The 11,994-nt window shown below is 53.8% G+C and overlaps 1 protein-coding gene across 1 annotated transcript; it reads right to left on the reverse strand.

Annotated features, from left to right (window-relative positions):
* Positions 1-1,973: 1,973 nt before the first annotated feature.
* LOC106992517 (uncharacterized) lies at positions 1,974-8,163 on the reverse strand. The gene is made up of 5 exons (XM_077953112.1): positions 7,951-8,163; positions 7,617-7,718; positions 4,933-6,433; positions 3,871-4,106; positions 1,974-3,797 (listed from the first exon to the last, which is right to left on the reverse strand). The coding sequence occupies exons 1-3, from the start codon at positions 8,161-8,163 to the stop codon at positions 5,462-5,464; spliced, it is 1,287 nt and encodes a 428-aa protein (XP_077809238.1). The 3' UTR covers positions 1,974-3,797; positions 3,871-4,106; positions 4,933-5,461.
* Positions 8,164-11,994: the final 3,831 nt, after the last annotated feature.

An 11,994-nucleotide genomic window follows, 5' to 3' on the forward strand; every position in this document is an offset into this window, starting at 1 on the left:
AGATCTGGTAATGTGATTCCTCCAGCACTTTTTTTTTTTTTTTTTTAGATGGAGTTTCACTCTGTGGCCCAGGCTGGAGTGCAGTGGCACAATCTCAGCTCACTGCAACCTCTGCCTCCTAGGTTCAAACGATTCTCCTGCCTCAGCTTCCCAAGCAGCTGGAATTACAGGTGTGTGCCACCACATCCAGCTAATTTTTGTACCAGCTTTGTTCTTTTTGCTCAGGATTGCTTGGGCTATTCTGTGTCTTTTGTGGTTAAGAATTTTAATGTTAAGATTGTTAAGATCTTTTTTTTTTTTTTTTTTTTTTTTTTTTTTGAGATGGAGTCTCGCTGTGTCGCCCAGGCTGGAGTGCAGTGGCCGGATCTCAGCTCACTGCAAGCTCCGCCTCCCGGGTTTTTACGCCATTCTCCTGCCTCAGCCTCCCGAGTAGCCGGGACTACAGGCGCCCGCCACCTTGCCCGGCTAGTTTTTCGTATTTTTTAGTAGAGACGGGGTTTCACCGTGTTAGCCAGGATGGTCTCGAACTCCTGACCTCGTGATCCGCCCGTCTCGGCCTCCCAAAGTGCTGGGATTACAGGCTTGAGCCACCGCGCCCGGCCAAGATCTTTTTAATGTTAAGTTTTTTTCTATTTCTGTGAAGAATGTCATGGGTATTTTGATAGGAATTGCATTGAATCTGTAGACCGCTTCGGGTAGTATGGCCATTTTAACGACATTAATTCTGACCCATGAGCATGGGATGTCTTTCCATTTGTTTGTATCCTCTTCAATTTCTTTCGAGTGATTATAGAGACTGAGAAGTCCCACAGGCTGTCTGCACGCTGGAGAAACAAGGAAGCCGATATCATGGCTCAGTCCAAGTCTGAAGGCCTCGGAAACGGGGAAGGTAATGGTGTGACTCTGAATCCAAGGCTGAAGGCATGAGAACAAGGGGTGGCGGATGCTGGCTAAGCCCTGGGGGCCAAAGGCCAGGGAACCTGGAGCTCTGATCTCCAAGGGCAGGAGAAGAAGGGCATTCCTGGCTGGGCACAGTGACTCACGCCTGTAATCCCAGCACTTTGGGAGGCCGAGGCGGGTAGATCATGAGGTCAGGAGATCGAGACTACCCTGGCTAACACGGTGAAACCCCAACTCTACTAAAAATACAAAAATTAGCCAGGCACTGTGGCGGGCACCTATAGTCCCAGCTACTTGGGAGGCTGAGGCAGGAGAATGGCATGAACCCGGGAGGCGGAGCTTACAGTGAGCTGAGATCGTGCCACCACACTCCAGCCTGGACGACAGATCAAGACTCCGTCTCTAAAAATAAAAAATAAAATAAGAAGGGCATTCCTGTTCCAGGAGAGAGAGAGAGAGAGAAAGAGAGGGAGAAAGAGAGGGAGAAAGAGAGGGCGAGAGACAGAGAGAGGAAGGAGGAGGCAGGGAGAGGGGGCAAGAGAAAGAGAGAGAGAGGGAATTCACCTTTCCTCCACCTTTTCGTTCACTCTGGGCCCCCAGTGGACTGGATGGGTGAGGGCGGAGCTTCTCCACTCTGTCCACCAACTCAGGCATCACGAAGACACACACAGTAAGAATGTTTCACCAGTTTTCTAGGTATCCCTTAGCCTAGGCAAGTTGATACCTAGGAATAACCATCACAGCCACTGAGGTTTGGCATTAGCTTTTCCCTGCAGCAACACCCAGCCTAGGTTGACTCGTACACTGAAACAGCGAGGGAAGAGCTCCACATCCAGCAGGAGGAGACTGGCTGAATAAATGCAGTGTGTTTAAACAATGGCTACCCCTCCAGCATTTAAATCATGTTATAAAAAGTATAATGTATACAGAATCTATTACGTTTTTAAAATGTTATAAACTCATGCCCAGTACGCACTCGGTTTTGTAAAATTGAGGAGGAGAGTTATGTGGAATACATAACCGAAATGTAAAGTGTGGTTTTCATGGAGCTACAGCTTCAGAGACAACACCTATTTTCTTTTTTACACTTCAGTTTATTTTACTAGTTCTCTACAATAAACATCAAGTACTGACATAATCAGAAAAAGTTTATTTTTCTACATGCAAAAGCACAAAGAACAGTAAATATGTCACAGATGTGGCACATTTGCACAACCCCATTTTTGACACCGAGGACACCCCCGTCTCTCTGATCTGCCTAGTCAGGTCCAGCATCCCTGAGCCAAATCTCTGCAAGTGTTCCAGTCAGGACAGATTAAGTTTCACCGTAAACCAAGAAGCTCATCTTTATTTCTAAGCAATTTATTTAAGAGCCTCCTAAAATCTACTAACTTCCAGGCTGAAAATCATTTAAAATCAAATGAGTTTCCTCGCAGATAAAACTCGAGATCATCCTTCAGCTTTGGGGATAATAGAACTCAGCGGTCCTTTCCTCCCCACGCTGAGCGGGAGATGGGTGATAGAGGAGCGGCATAGAACCTCCAAGGAGGCCCATGAGCCCCACGGCTGTTTCCCAACGCCAGCGGAGGAAGGAGGTTAGAGGCTCCCTCTGCTGTTATCCCTCGGGTGGAGGAAGCCCTGAGCATCCCTCCAGCCCCTGAGGTCCGAGTCCTGGGGGCCCACGCCCCCACCAGCCTGGCCTGGCCTCAATCCCACTTATGCCCAGCCCAGACCACCCCCTGCCCAGTGAGCTCCCCCAAGGCTCTTCCTCGTGGCAAATGAGATTCTCAGAGCCCTCTGGAGAGTGCTAAGTGCATGGGGAGGTCACAGCTGACCCGTCACCCCCGCCCCAACTGCTCAGTGCCCCAGACTTCTCACTGTGCATGGCCTCAGGCCGTGCAGAGTCTATCCCACTCCCTCCAGCCTCCTTTTGCCCTTCCTCACCACATCAGTTCACCTTTGTAGCAATAATGCTTAGAAACAAATCACCCGGAAACTCTGGTTTCAACCCGAGTATTTATTTAGCTCACAAGCTGCAGGTCAGGGGTCAGGCTGAGCTCAGGTGACTCTTCTGTCCTCGCTGGGGTCACTCGGGGCTCACTCACTAGTCTGGGGCTGCTTGTCTCTCTGCTGCCACCAGGCAGCTCTGTCCCATCCCTCGATGTGTCTCATTCTCAGCTGGGGAGCCTAGACACTGCTCAGTGATGGTGAAGGAGAGAGGAAGAGCCAGCAGGTGCCTTCCCAGCCTCTGCCCTCGTCCCATCCCACGGCCAGACACAGAACAAAGGAACGGAAAGAGACTCCACCCTCGGGAGGGTGAGCGGCTGAGTCACACGGCAGGGGTGGGAGACAGGTGGGTGAGAGCCGGGGGAAATGCAGCGACCCCTCCCTCAGCGCCTGGGCTGGGACCCGCTGGCCCCTACTGACCGAGGCCTGCCCTCCTTGCAGCTCAGCATGCAGCACCACTGGCCCGGGCAGCCTCACCTCCCTCCTCTCCAGCCACACCTGGGCCCAGGAGAGTGTCCCCTCTGGAGAAGCCCCCAAGAGCACCCCAGCCTGAGTCACAGACTTTGATACACTCTGACACTTTCCTTCCCACAGTCGTCACAGTTTGGGACAATCAATGATTCCCCAGTGCGTCAGCCCAGGATGGACGCCGCAGACCGAGACCTTGACCGTTGCATTCCGCCAGGTTGGACCTCCTGGCCCAGGGCAGGGCATGGCAGGTACTCAGTGGACCCTGGTCAGCAGAACAAACAGCAGAGTTGCCACGGGGATGGCCTGGGGGACAGAGCAACTGACTGAATGTGGGCGCTTTGCTATACGTGATTTACTCCTCACCTGAGGTGGCCGAGCCGCTGCCCTGGCGCTGCATCCTCTCTCCCTGGGGGAGGGCCCTGTCCCGAGGGTGAGGCCAACGCCTGCCCTCCCCACCCACCCAGCCTGGCCCACAGGGTGCACTCGCCTCACCCCGTCATGAAGGACTCAGGTCCAGGCCCCTGCTCCTCTCTCCAGCCCTGCTTGTGAATTCCGCACAGCAAAGAGAGGGCCCTTCCCGACAGCGTGGGCTCGGCCTCCAGGAAACATGCTCGGGAGAAACTGGGTGACGTGGATGAATCACTGGTGCTCGGAGGCAAATCGACTGCGACTACTCCCTACAGCAGCCCCAGAGCAATGCCTTCTGGATCCTCACTGTCGTTGTGATACTAAAATACATTATTTTTTTTTTTTTTTTTTTTTTTTTTTTTTTTTTTTTTTTTTTGAGACGGAGTCTCGCTCTGTCGCCCAGCCCAGGCTGGAGTGCAGTGGCGCGATCTCGGCTCACTGCAAGCTCCGCCTCCCGGGTTCACGCCATTCTCCTGCCTCAGCCTCCCGAGTAGCTGGGACTACAGGCGCCCACAACCGCGCCCGGCTAATTTTTTGTATTTTTAGTAGAGACGGGGTTTCACCGTGGTCTCGATCTCCTGACCTTGTGATCCGCCCGCCTCGGCCTCCCAAAGTGCTGGGATTACAGGCGTGAGCCACCGCGCCCGGCTAAAATACATTATTTTTAAAGACTGTTGAGTGAGTCAAACCCCAGCACTCTCATTACTCTCATTAATGTTCCCAGGTTCAGAGGAGCAAACCCTGGAGAGCTTTGCCCCCCACTCTGCCTGCCTGAGGCTTAGGAAATGTCCAGCACAGAGGCAAGCCCAGGGGACGCGGATGCTGGGGTTGGCTCTGTCTGGCAGCACGAAGGCTCCAGGACTCTGCATAGAGCCCCAGCCCCGGGGCCTCCCCAGGGAGTGAGGGACACCCCTCCCATCTCGAAAAATAAAACCTGCAGGGAATTCACAGTCTGGGAGACCCAGAGCCCAGCACCCCAGGCTGGGGTCACACCCAGCTACGCGTAGCTGAAACCTGACGAAACAGCGGCTGAACACCTGCTCCTCAGAGTGTGGCCCCAGGCCAGCTGCTTCCACATCATGCAAGAGCCCCTCGGGAATGCAGAGCCCCAGGCCCCTCCCCAGAGCTGCCGAACCTGAATCTTACCAGCATCTTGTGCATTTTATCATAGTCCCCAGAGGATCTCTACTCACAGCAAGAAGACCACGGGGACCTGCATGGCTTAAGGCCACCACAGCTGAGGTCTCTGCAAGAAGAGTGCAGGACGCAGCCCCAGCCATCAAGGTGCCATCAGGAACAAAGGGGGACGGGGCAGGGAGAGGGACAGCACCTAAGGAGACACGTCCCTTTAAGTCCCCACAGACCAGAATCCATCCCATGGCCATGCCTAACTGCAAGAGACGTGTGGACAACAGATTCTGTTTCCAGCTGGGCACACGGCTGCCTTGAATAGAAGCAAGGTTTGGTAAGAAACGAGGTGGAGGGGAGTTGCTGCGTGGTAGGCAAGGTCTGCTACACGAATACGCAAAGGGTGCACACTGTCGTTCCCCGCCATCCCCGCGCCCGCAGGAGTCCCCACCTGAGGCTGGAAGAGGCAACCAGTCTGTGGCAGATGCCCAGAGGAAGGAGTCCAAAGCCACCCCATGACACCAGAGCAAAGGGAGTATCTGGACAATTATACTCCAGATGTCAAGGTCAAGGTCACCTGGACACTACAGGGGGAGTGGGGAGGGACAGAGAGAGAGAGAGAGGGAGAGACAGAGAGAGATAGACAGAGAGGGAGAGACAGACAGACAGAGAGGGAGAGAGAGACAGACAGAGAGGGAGAGAGAAAGAGAGAGGGAGAGAAAGACAGAGAGAGGGAGAGAAAGACAGAGAGAGGGAGAGACAGATAGAGAGAGAGGGAGACCGAGAGAGAGGGAGGGAGAGAGAGAGTGGGGGAGAGAAAGACAGAGACAGGGAGAGGAGGAGAGACACAGAGAGAGAGGGAGACCGAGAGGGCGGGGGGAGAGAGAGAGAGACAGAGACAAAGAGAGGGAGAGAGAGAGGGAGAGAGGGGGGGGGAGAGAGAGAGAGGGAGAGAGAGAGAGAGTGGGGGAGACAGAGAGACAGAGAGAGATGGAGAGAGAGGGGGAAATAGGGAGAAAGAGGATGAGAGAGAGAGAGGGAGAGAAAGGAGGAGAGAGAGGGGGAGAGACGGGGGAGAGAGAGACAGAGAGAGATGGAGAGAGAGAGGGAGATAAGAGAGGGAGATAGAGAGGGAGAAAGAGGGCGAGAGAGACAGAGAGGAAGAGAGAGACAGAGAGAGAGGGAGAGAGACAGAGAGAGAGAAAGAGAGAAAGAGAGAGACAGAGGGGGGAAAGGGGGGGAAAGGGGGGGAAAGGGGGGGAGAGAGACAGAGAGAGATGGAGACAGAGAGGGAGAGAGAGGCAGGGAGAGAGAGAGACAGAGAGGAAGAGACAGACAGAGAGAGATAGAGAGAGAGAGAGACAGAGAGAGGGAGAGAGAGACACAGAAGGAGAGAGAGAGGGAGGGAGAGAGAGACAGAGAGAGATGGAGAGAGAGAGAGGGAGAGAGAGGGAAATAGAGAGGGAGGGAGAGAGAGGGGAGAGAGATGGAGCAGGGGACAGACAGAAACACAGGAAACCTAATTCTAGGACCAAAGGAAGTTTTTCATAATTTCTTCATAGTAAAACAACTTAATAATAACCTAAGTTCAATAAAAATAAGAATTTAAAATAAGGTAATAAAATGAAGTGATATGAAGAGAGAGATTGCAGATCTAAGGAAACAAATTGAAGACCAAAATAACACCATTAAGGTCCTAATAAAGAACCTAAAAGCGCTGAGACATATAATAGCACCATTAAAAATCAATGTTTTAAGAATTATGTATACTACTTTTATTTGTAAAACAACCCTTTTATTATTATAGAAGTAATAGATACGCATTTTAGAATATTAGAAAATATAAGCAAAATGAGAAAACACTTGCGGTCAGGAGTTTGAGACCAGCATGGTCAACATAATGAAACCCTGTCTCTACTAAAAATACATGGCGGGCCGGGCACTGTGGCTCACGCCCGTTGTCCCAGCACTTTGGGAGGCCGAGGTGGGCGGATCACCTGAGGTTGGGAGTTTGAGACCAGCCTGACCAACATGGCGAAACCCATCTCTGCTAAAGAAATAAATAAATAAATATAAAAATTAGCTGGGTTTGGTAGCGTGCATCTGTAATCCCAGCTACTAGGGAGGCTCAGGCAGGAGAATCACTTGAACCTGGGAGGTGGAGGTTGCCGTGAGCCGAGATCGCGCCATTGCACTCCAGCCTGCGGGGCAAGAGTGAAACTCTGTCTCAAAAAAAAAAAATACAAAATAAAAATACATGGTGGCACAGGCCCGTAGTCCCAGCTACTCCGGAAGTTGAGGCAAGAGACTCGCTTGAACCCGGGAGGTGGAGGCTGCGGTGAGCCGAGATTATGCCGCTGCACTCCAGCCTGGGAGACAGAGTAAGACTCCGACAAAAAAATAAAAATGAAAATTCCACGTTTCCACAGTGCAGGTCCTTCAGCCCCTTCCTTGTGCGAACACTCACACAGCCCACACCCGCGTGGACACCCGGCACACACCCCTCACCGCTGCCTGCCTAGATCGGTGCGCGGTCCCCTCCATTCCGTTTCACACTGTTTTGACTCAGCGAATACTCAGGCCTGAACTGACCTAAAAACTGTCCCGGGCAGCAGGTCTGTGGAAAGCAGAACCCACCAAGCGCCACCCGTGGCCCTGGGCTGTCGTGCCACCAAGCAGAGTCCGGCCTGCTGAGGGGACACCGGACGCTGGTTCTGCAGGCGCCTCGGTGGCTGGACGGTCGCGTTGCTCTGCCCGGTGTTCTCAGCTCCACCTCTGCCGCTATCTGGACGCTGCAGGTCACTCTAAAGGCTGAAATCACCAGAAGTCTGGCGTGTCCGCTCTCCACAGGCCGCGCTGTGTCTGTCGAGTTCCTCACAACAACGATGTCAGGCCGCACCAGTGTGAGCCACGGCGAGGTCAGCCCGGGGAGGGAGCGAGCACGGCGGGGTCAGCCCGGGGAGGGAGCGAGCACGGCGAGGTCAGCCCGGGGAGGGAGCGAGGACGGCGGGGTCAGCCCGGGGAGGGAGCGAGCACGGCGGGGTCAGCCCGGGCAGGGAGCGAGCACGGCGGGGTCAGCCCGGGCAGGGAGCGAGCACACGCTGCCTCCTCCATTTCCAGCCGCCTCACCACGCCCGTGTCCAGAAGGTCATCTTCACGGGGTTGCACTGGCGCCCTGTGGACGTGGCCCCTTGTCTGCCGTTCCCGGAATTGTTTTAATGCCAGTTGATAATCCTTGCCTGGAGCCATAATGTCACCAGCATTTACTAAGTTATATTTTTCAAATTCTATTATCATTTCTATTTTGTATTATCTGTCACTGAAAATCAAATATCCCCCTAGGAGAAAATCTTGAAATCAGCAGAGTAAATGTAGATGAAAGAGACGTTGAGAGAGAAGCTAATCAACATGAAAGACGTGCAAAAAATCAACATAAGGAAAAAGGGTTTCCCTGAAGTCAAGAGCCCAGCAAGTGGAAGACATGGTGTATCCAAAGACAAATTTCTCTGAAACAACAACAATAATAATAAACACATTGGACTGGCAGATCTGAAGAGGGTATTATTTTCCAGAAAATGTTGAAAGAAAACATCCGACCCTGAGCACTGAGGGTAAAGAAGACTCTTTAGGCAACAAAAAGTAAACCATTTGCAAGAAAACAATCAGCCATACTGGCCTCAGTCGTTCCCATCCGTCTTCGGAGCCAAAAGACACAGGAAAACCACGGCTGGGTGTGGAGGGAATGGCTGCAGGGCCACAGAAGCCACACCCAGCTAAGGCAGCACCCAGTACGCAGGCAGAGGTGCTCACCCTCCAGCATGAAGGATCGTCAGCACACAAGAGCTCTTCCTGAAAACACAGATTCCAGCCGGCAAAGCAATCCAGAGTGGAATCCAACTTCAGGAATAGAGAAGCGGCAGCCACTGTGTTCACGAGAGTACGGGGTCGTGGAAAGACGGCCCATACCCAGTGGCGCAGGAATTACCGTCACAGAGTGCAAACCAGCGTTGCAAAGCAGGACAATCTAAAAGCAAGGATAAAACCAACAAGTCGGAAGGTGGGAGGAAAAGAGGCAGAAGAATCAACACACGAATTCTTCATGTTTTACGGCCATGTCTAAAAGTGTCATATATGCTTAAAAGATGACTCGAACCTTGCAGTGCTTTGTAAACTTTTTACAACAGCCTCAGAGAGCACTCTCAAAAATAAGTTGACAGAGAACTACTCATTTGCCAGTCAAAAAAACTCCGTGAGTTTCCTTTTCTCATCTTAAGCTCAAGTGAATGAAATTTAACTCTGACTGAAAATAGCACCTGCAGCGTGTTCAGTGTTTCTGCTTCTCCGTTATTCACCTGGAGTCACGATCACTGGATACCAGTGCCAGCTTTTCCTGGGCGAAGGCATGTTTTTCCTGGCACATTTCTGCATTGATTAAATTCTTTGTAATGAGCATGTGTTATTTTTACAGAAACAATCGCGTACCTTGAATGGAGGAAAAGCACAGAGGGGCTGGAAGCAACCATGCAGGATTTTACACGTTTTTAACGCTGGGTCATGACCAAAGGAATATTTCCGCCCTGTTCACAGTTTTTTAAATCTTTTTAAAGGAGAGGAACACGGCTCCACCTTTCATACTGTATTTTCCTTTGTCTGTTTCTCATCTGATGAATTTCATTACAGTCCATGAATCTGACACAGCAAAGTGGCCTCACCGCCCTCAGGAGAGGCCCCTCTGTCCTGGCTGCCCTTCAGGTGCAGGCAAAGTGATTCCCAGGGCTCCGGGAACATCCACGTGCCTGGACAGCCCAGGTGGCATTGAGCCGGCCACTGAGGTCACAAATGTACCACAAGGAGAACAAAGGCTGAGGAGGGGTCAGCCGTTGGCCCCGGTCCAGGGGGGTCCTCCTGGTGGACAAACAAGATTTCAGCCACCACAGTGCAATCCCTGAACTGGGGCTAGAGCAGGGACTGGAGCTAAGGGGGTGTCAGGATGTGAGCGAGGCTCCTGCAGCCCCCAGAACACAGAGATCAAAGACCCCAGAGCAAGCCTGAATTCCTGGAGCCCTGGCCTCAGAGCTGCAGCCGCCCTGTCGACCAGTGTGTCCCTCCTCCACCTCTGCCCTCCCTTCCTCGTCCTCAGCTCACACGAGGCAGCACCCAGTACACAGGCAGACAGAAGCCACACCCAGCTAATTTGCAGGTGTGCAGCAAATTAATCCACAGTAGGAGTCCCTGCTCCCCAGGGCCCTGAGCCAGCCTCGTGCCCTCTACCCCCGCCCCAGTCACCCCAAAACCTGAGCAGCTTTTCTCTCCTTGGGCAACTGGCTCACTTCAGGTCTAGGTTGTCACCCTCCCTCCTGCCTCAGTGCCTCACTGCGAGGAGAGAGAATTGGCTGTGTGGAGCCCTGCACTGCAGGGGAGGGCGTGGGGAAGACCGGGGTCCGGGGTCAGGGAGCCTGGCCTGCCGCACAGGGGCCCCCGTCCTGGACTAGAATGCCAGAGCCAGGCACTGCCCAGCCACCAGGAGCTGCTCACTCCGGATGGGAGATTGTGTTTCTGAGGGCAGGGAAGAGGAAAACGTTCCCCACGGCCCTCCCTTCTCAGCCACCCCCACCCTAGCCTACGCCACCTTCTCGGAACGATCTTGAAGGATGTGCTTAGTCGCCAGGACTTAGGGCCTATGGAGGGAGATCCTGAAATTCCGCCACAAGACACTCGCACCTGCCACCCCTCATGGGGCAAGGGGCTCACCAGGCCTTCTCAAAGCAGGAGAAAAGCACAGGCCGGGTCCTAGGGAAGGGGGTGACCGTGATCCGGGGTGGAAATCCCTGTAGAGAGGCCGTCACAGGTGGGGTCTGGAACCAGTGTGCCCTCCTGAGATGGGGAGAGGGCTCTGGCCCACCCACCGCCCATGTGCAAACCCTCAGCCCAGGGAGACTCGCTCGCCCACTCAGCAGGCCTTCCCGAGACGGCACCGTGGACCAAGGACACAGCTCACAGTAAATACACCATGTCCCTGCCCTCCAGGTAACCTGGCAGTAGGTGAGGCGTGTTAATCTCAGAAATAAATGAGCTCCATAAAGAAAAAAGAGTAGCGAAGAAGTGGGCATTGCTTGAGTGGGCGGCAGGGGTAGCCGGGGCCACTGAGCTTCCCCCTGAATGATGAGTGGGGAGAGTGGGCTGAAGGGAGGCCCCCAGAACCACTGACCATGCCCACACCCCAGGGCCTGTGATGGGACCGTATTTGGAAATCGATGTCATTGCAGATGTACTGGGTTAAGGATCCAGAGATGAGACTGTCCCGGATTTAGAAGGATCCTACATCCAATGACAAGCATCCTATACATAAGAGAGAGAGAGGAGATGTGAGCTCAGAGAGAGGAGAGGGAGACGTGAGCTCAGAGACGGGGGAGGGAGACATGAGCTCAGAGAGAGGGGAGGGAGACGTGAGCTCAGAGATGGGGGAGAGAGACGTGAGCTCAGAGAGAGAGGGGAGGGAGACGTGAGCTCAGGGAGAGGGGAGGGAGACGTGAGCTCAGAGAGAGGGGAGGGAGACGTGAGCTCAGACATGGGGGAGGGAGACGTGAGCTCAGACATGGGGGAGGGAGACGTGAGCTCAGAGAGAGGGGAGGGAGACGTGAGCTCAGAGAGAGGGGAGGGAGACGTGAGCTCAGACATGGGGGAGGGAGACGTGAGCTCAGAGAGAGGGGAGGGAGACGTGAGCTCAGAGAGAGGGGAGGGAGACGTGAGCTCAGAGAGAGGGAGACGTGATGAGCTCAGAGAGGGGGGAGGGAGACGTGAGCTCCGAGAGAGGGGAGGGAGACGTGAGCTCAGAGAGAGGGGAGGGAGACGTGAGCTCAGACATGGGGGAGGGAGACGTGAGCTCAGAGAGAGGGGAGGGAGACGTGAGCTCAGAGAGAGGGGAGGGAGATGTGAGCTCAGACATCGGGGAGGGAGACGTGAGCTCAGAGAGAGGAGAGGGAGATGTGAGCTCAGAGAGGGGAGGGAGACGTGAGCTCAGAGAGAGGGGAGGGAGACGTGAGCTCAGAGAGAGGGGAGGGAGACGTGAGCTCAGAGACG

The sequence above is a fragment of the Macaca mulatta genome, chromosome 11 (assembly GCF_049350105.2).
Source record: "Macaca mulatta isolate MMU2019108-1 chromosome 11, T2T-MMU8v2.0, whole genome shotgun sequence".
Lineage (NCBI taxonomy): Eukaryota > Metazoa > Chordata > Mammalia > Primates > Cercopithecidae > Macaca > Macaca mulatta.

Excerpts from the sequence above, each read along its gene's own strand:
- LOC106992517 (XM_077953112.1), bottom strand. The coding sequence starts at position 8,163 with ATGGCTCCAGGCAAGGATTATCAACTGGCATTAAAACAATTCCGGGAA. Across the intron at positions 7,719-7,950 it reads CTGCCCGGGCTGACCCCGCC|AGTGACCTGCAGCGTCCAGA; the intron begins GTGCTCGCTCCC and ends TTCAGCCTTTAG. Across the intron at positions 6,434-7,616 it reads GCCTGCAGAACCAGCGTCCG|GTTTCCTGTGTTTCTGTCTG; the intron begins GTGTCCCCTCAG and ends TCCTAGAATTAG.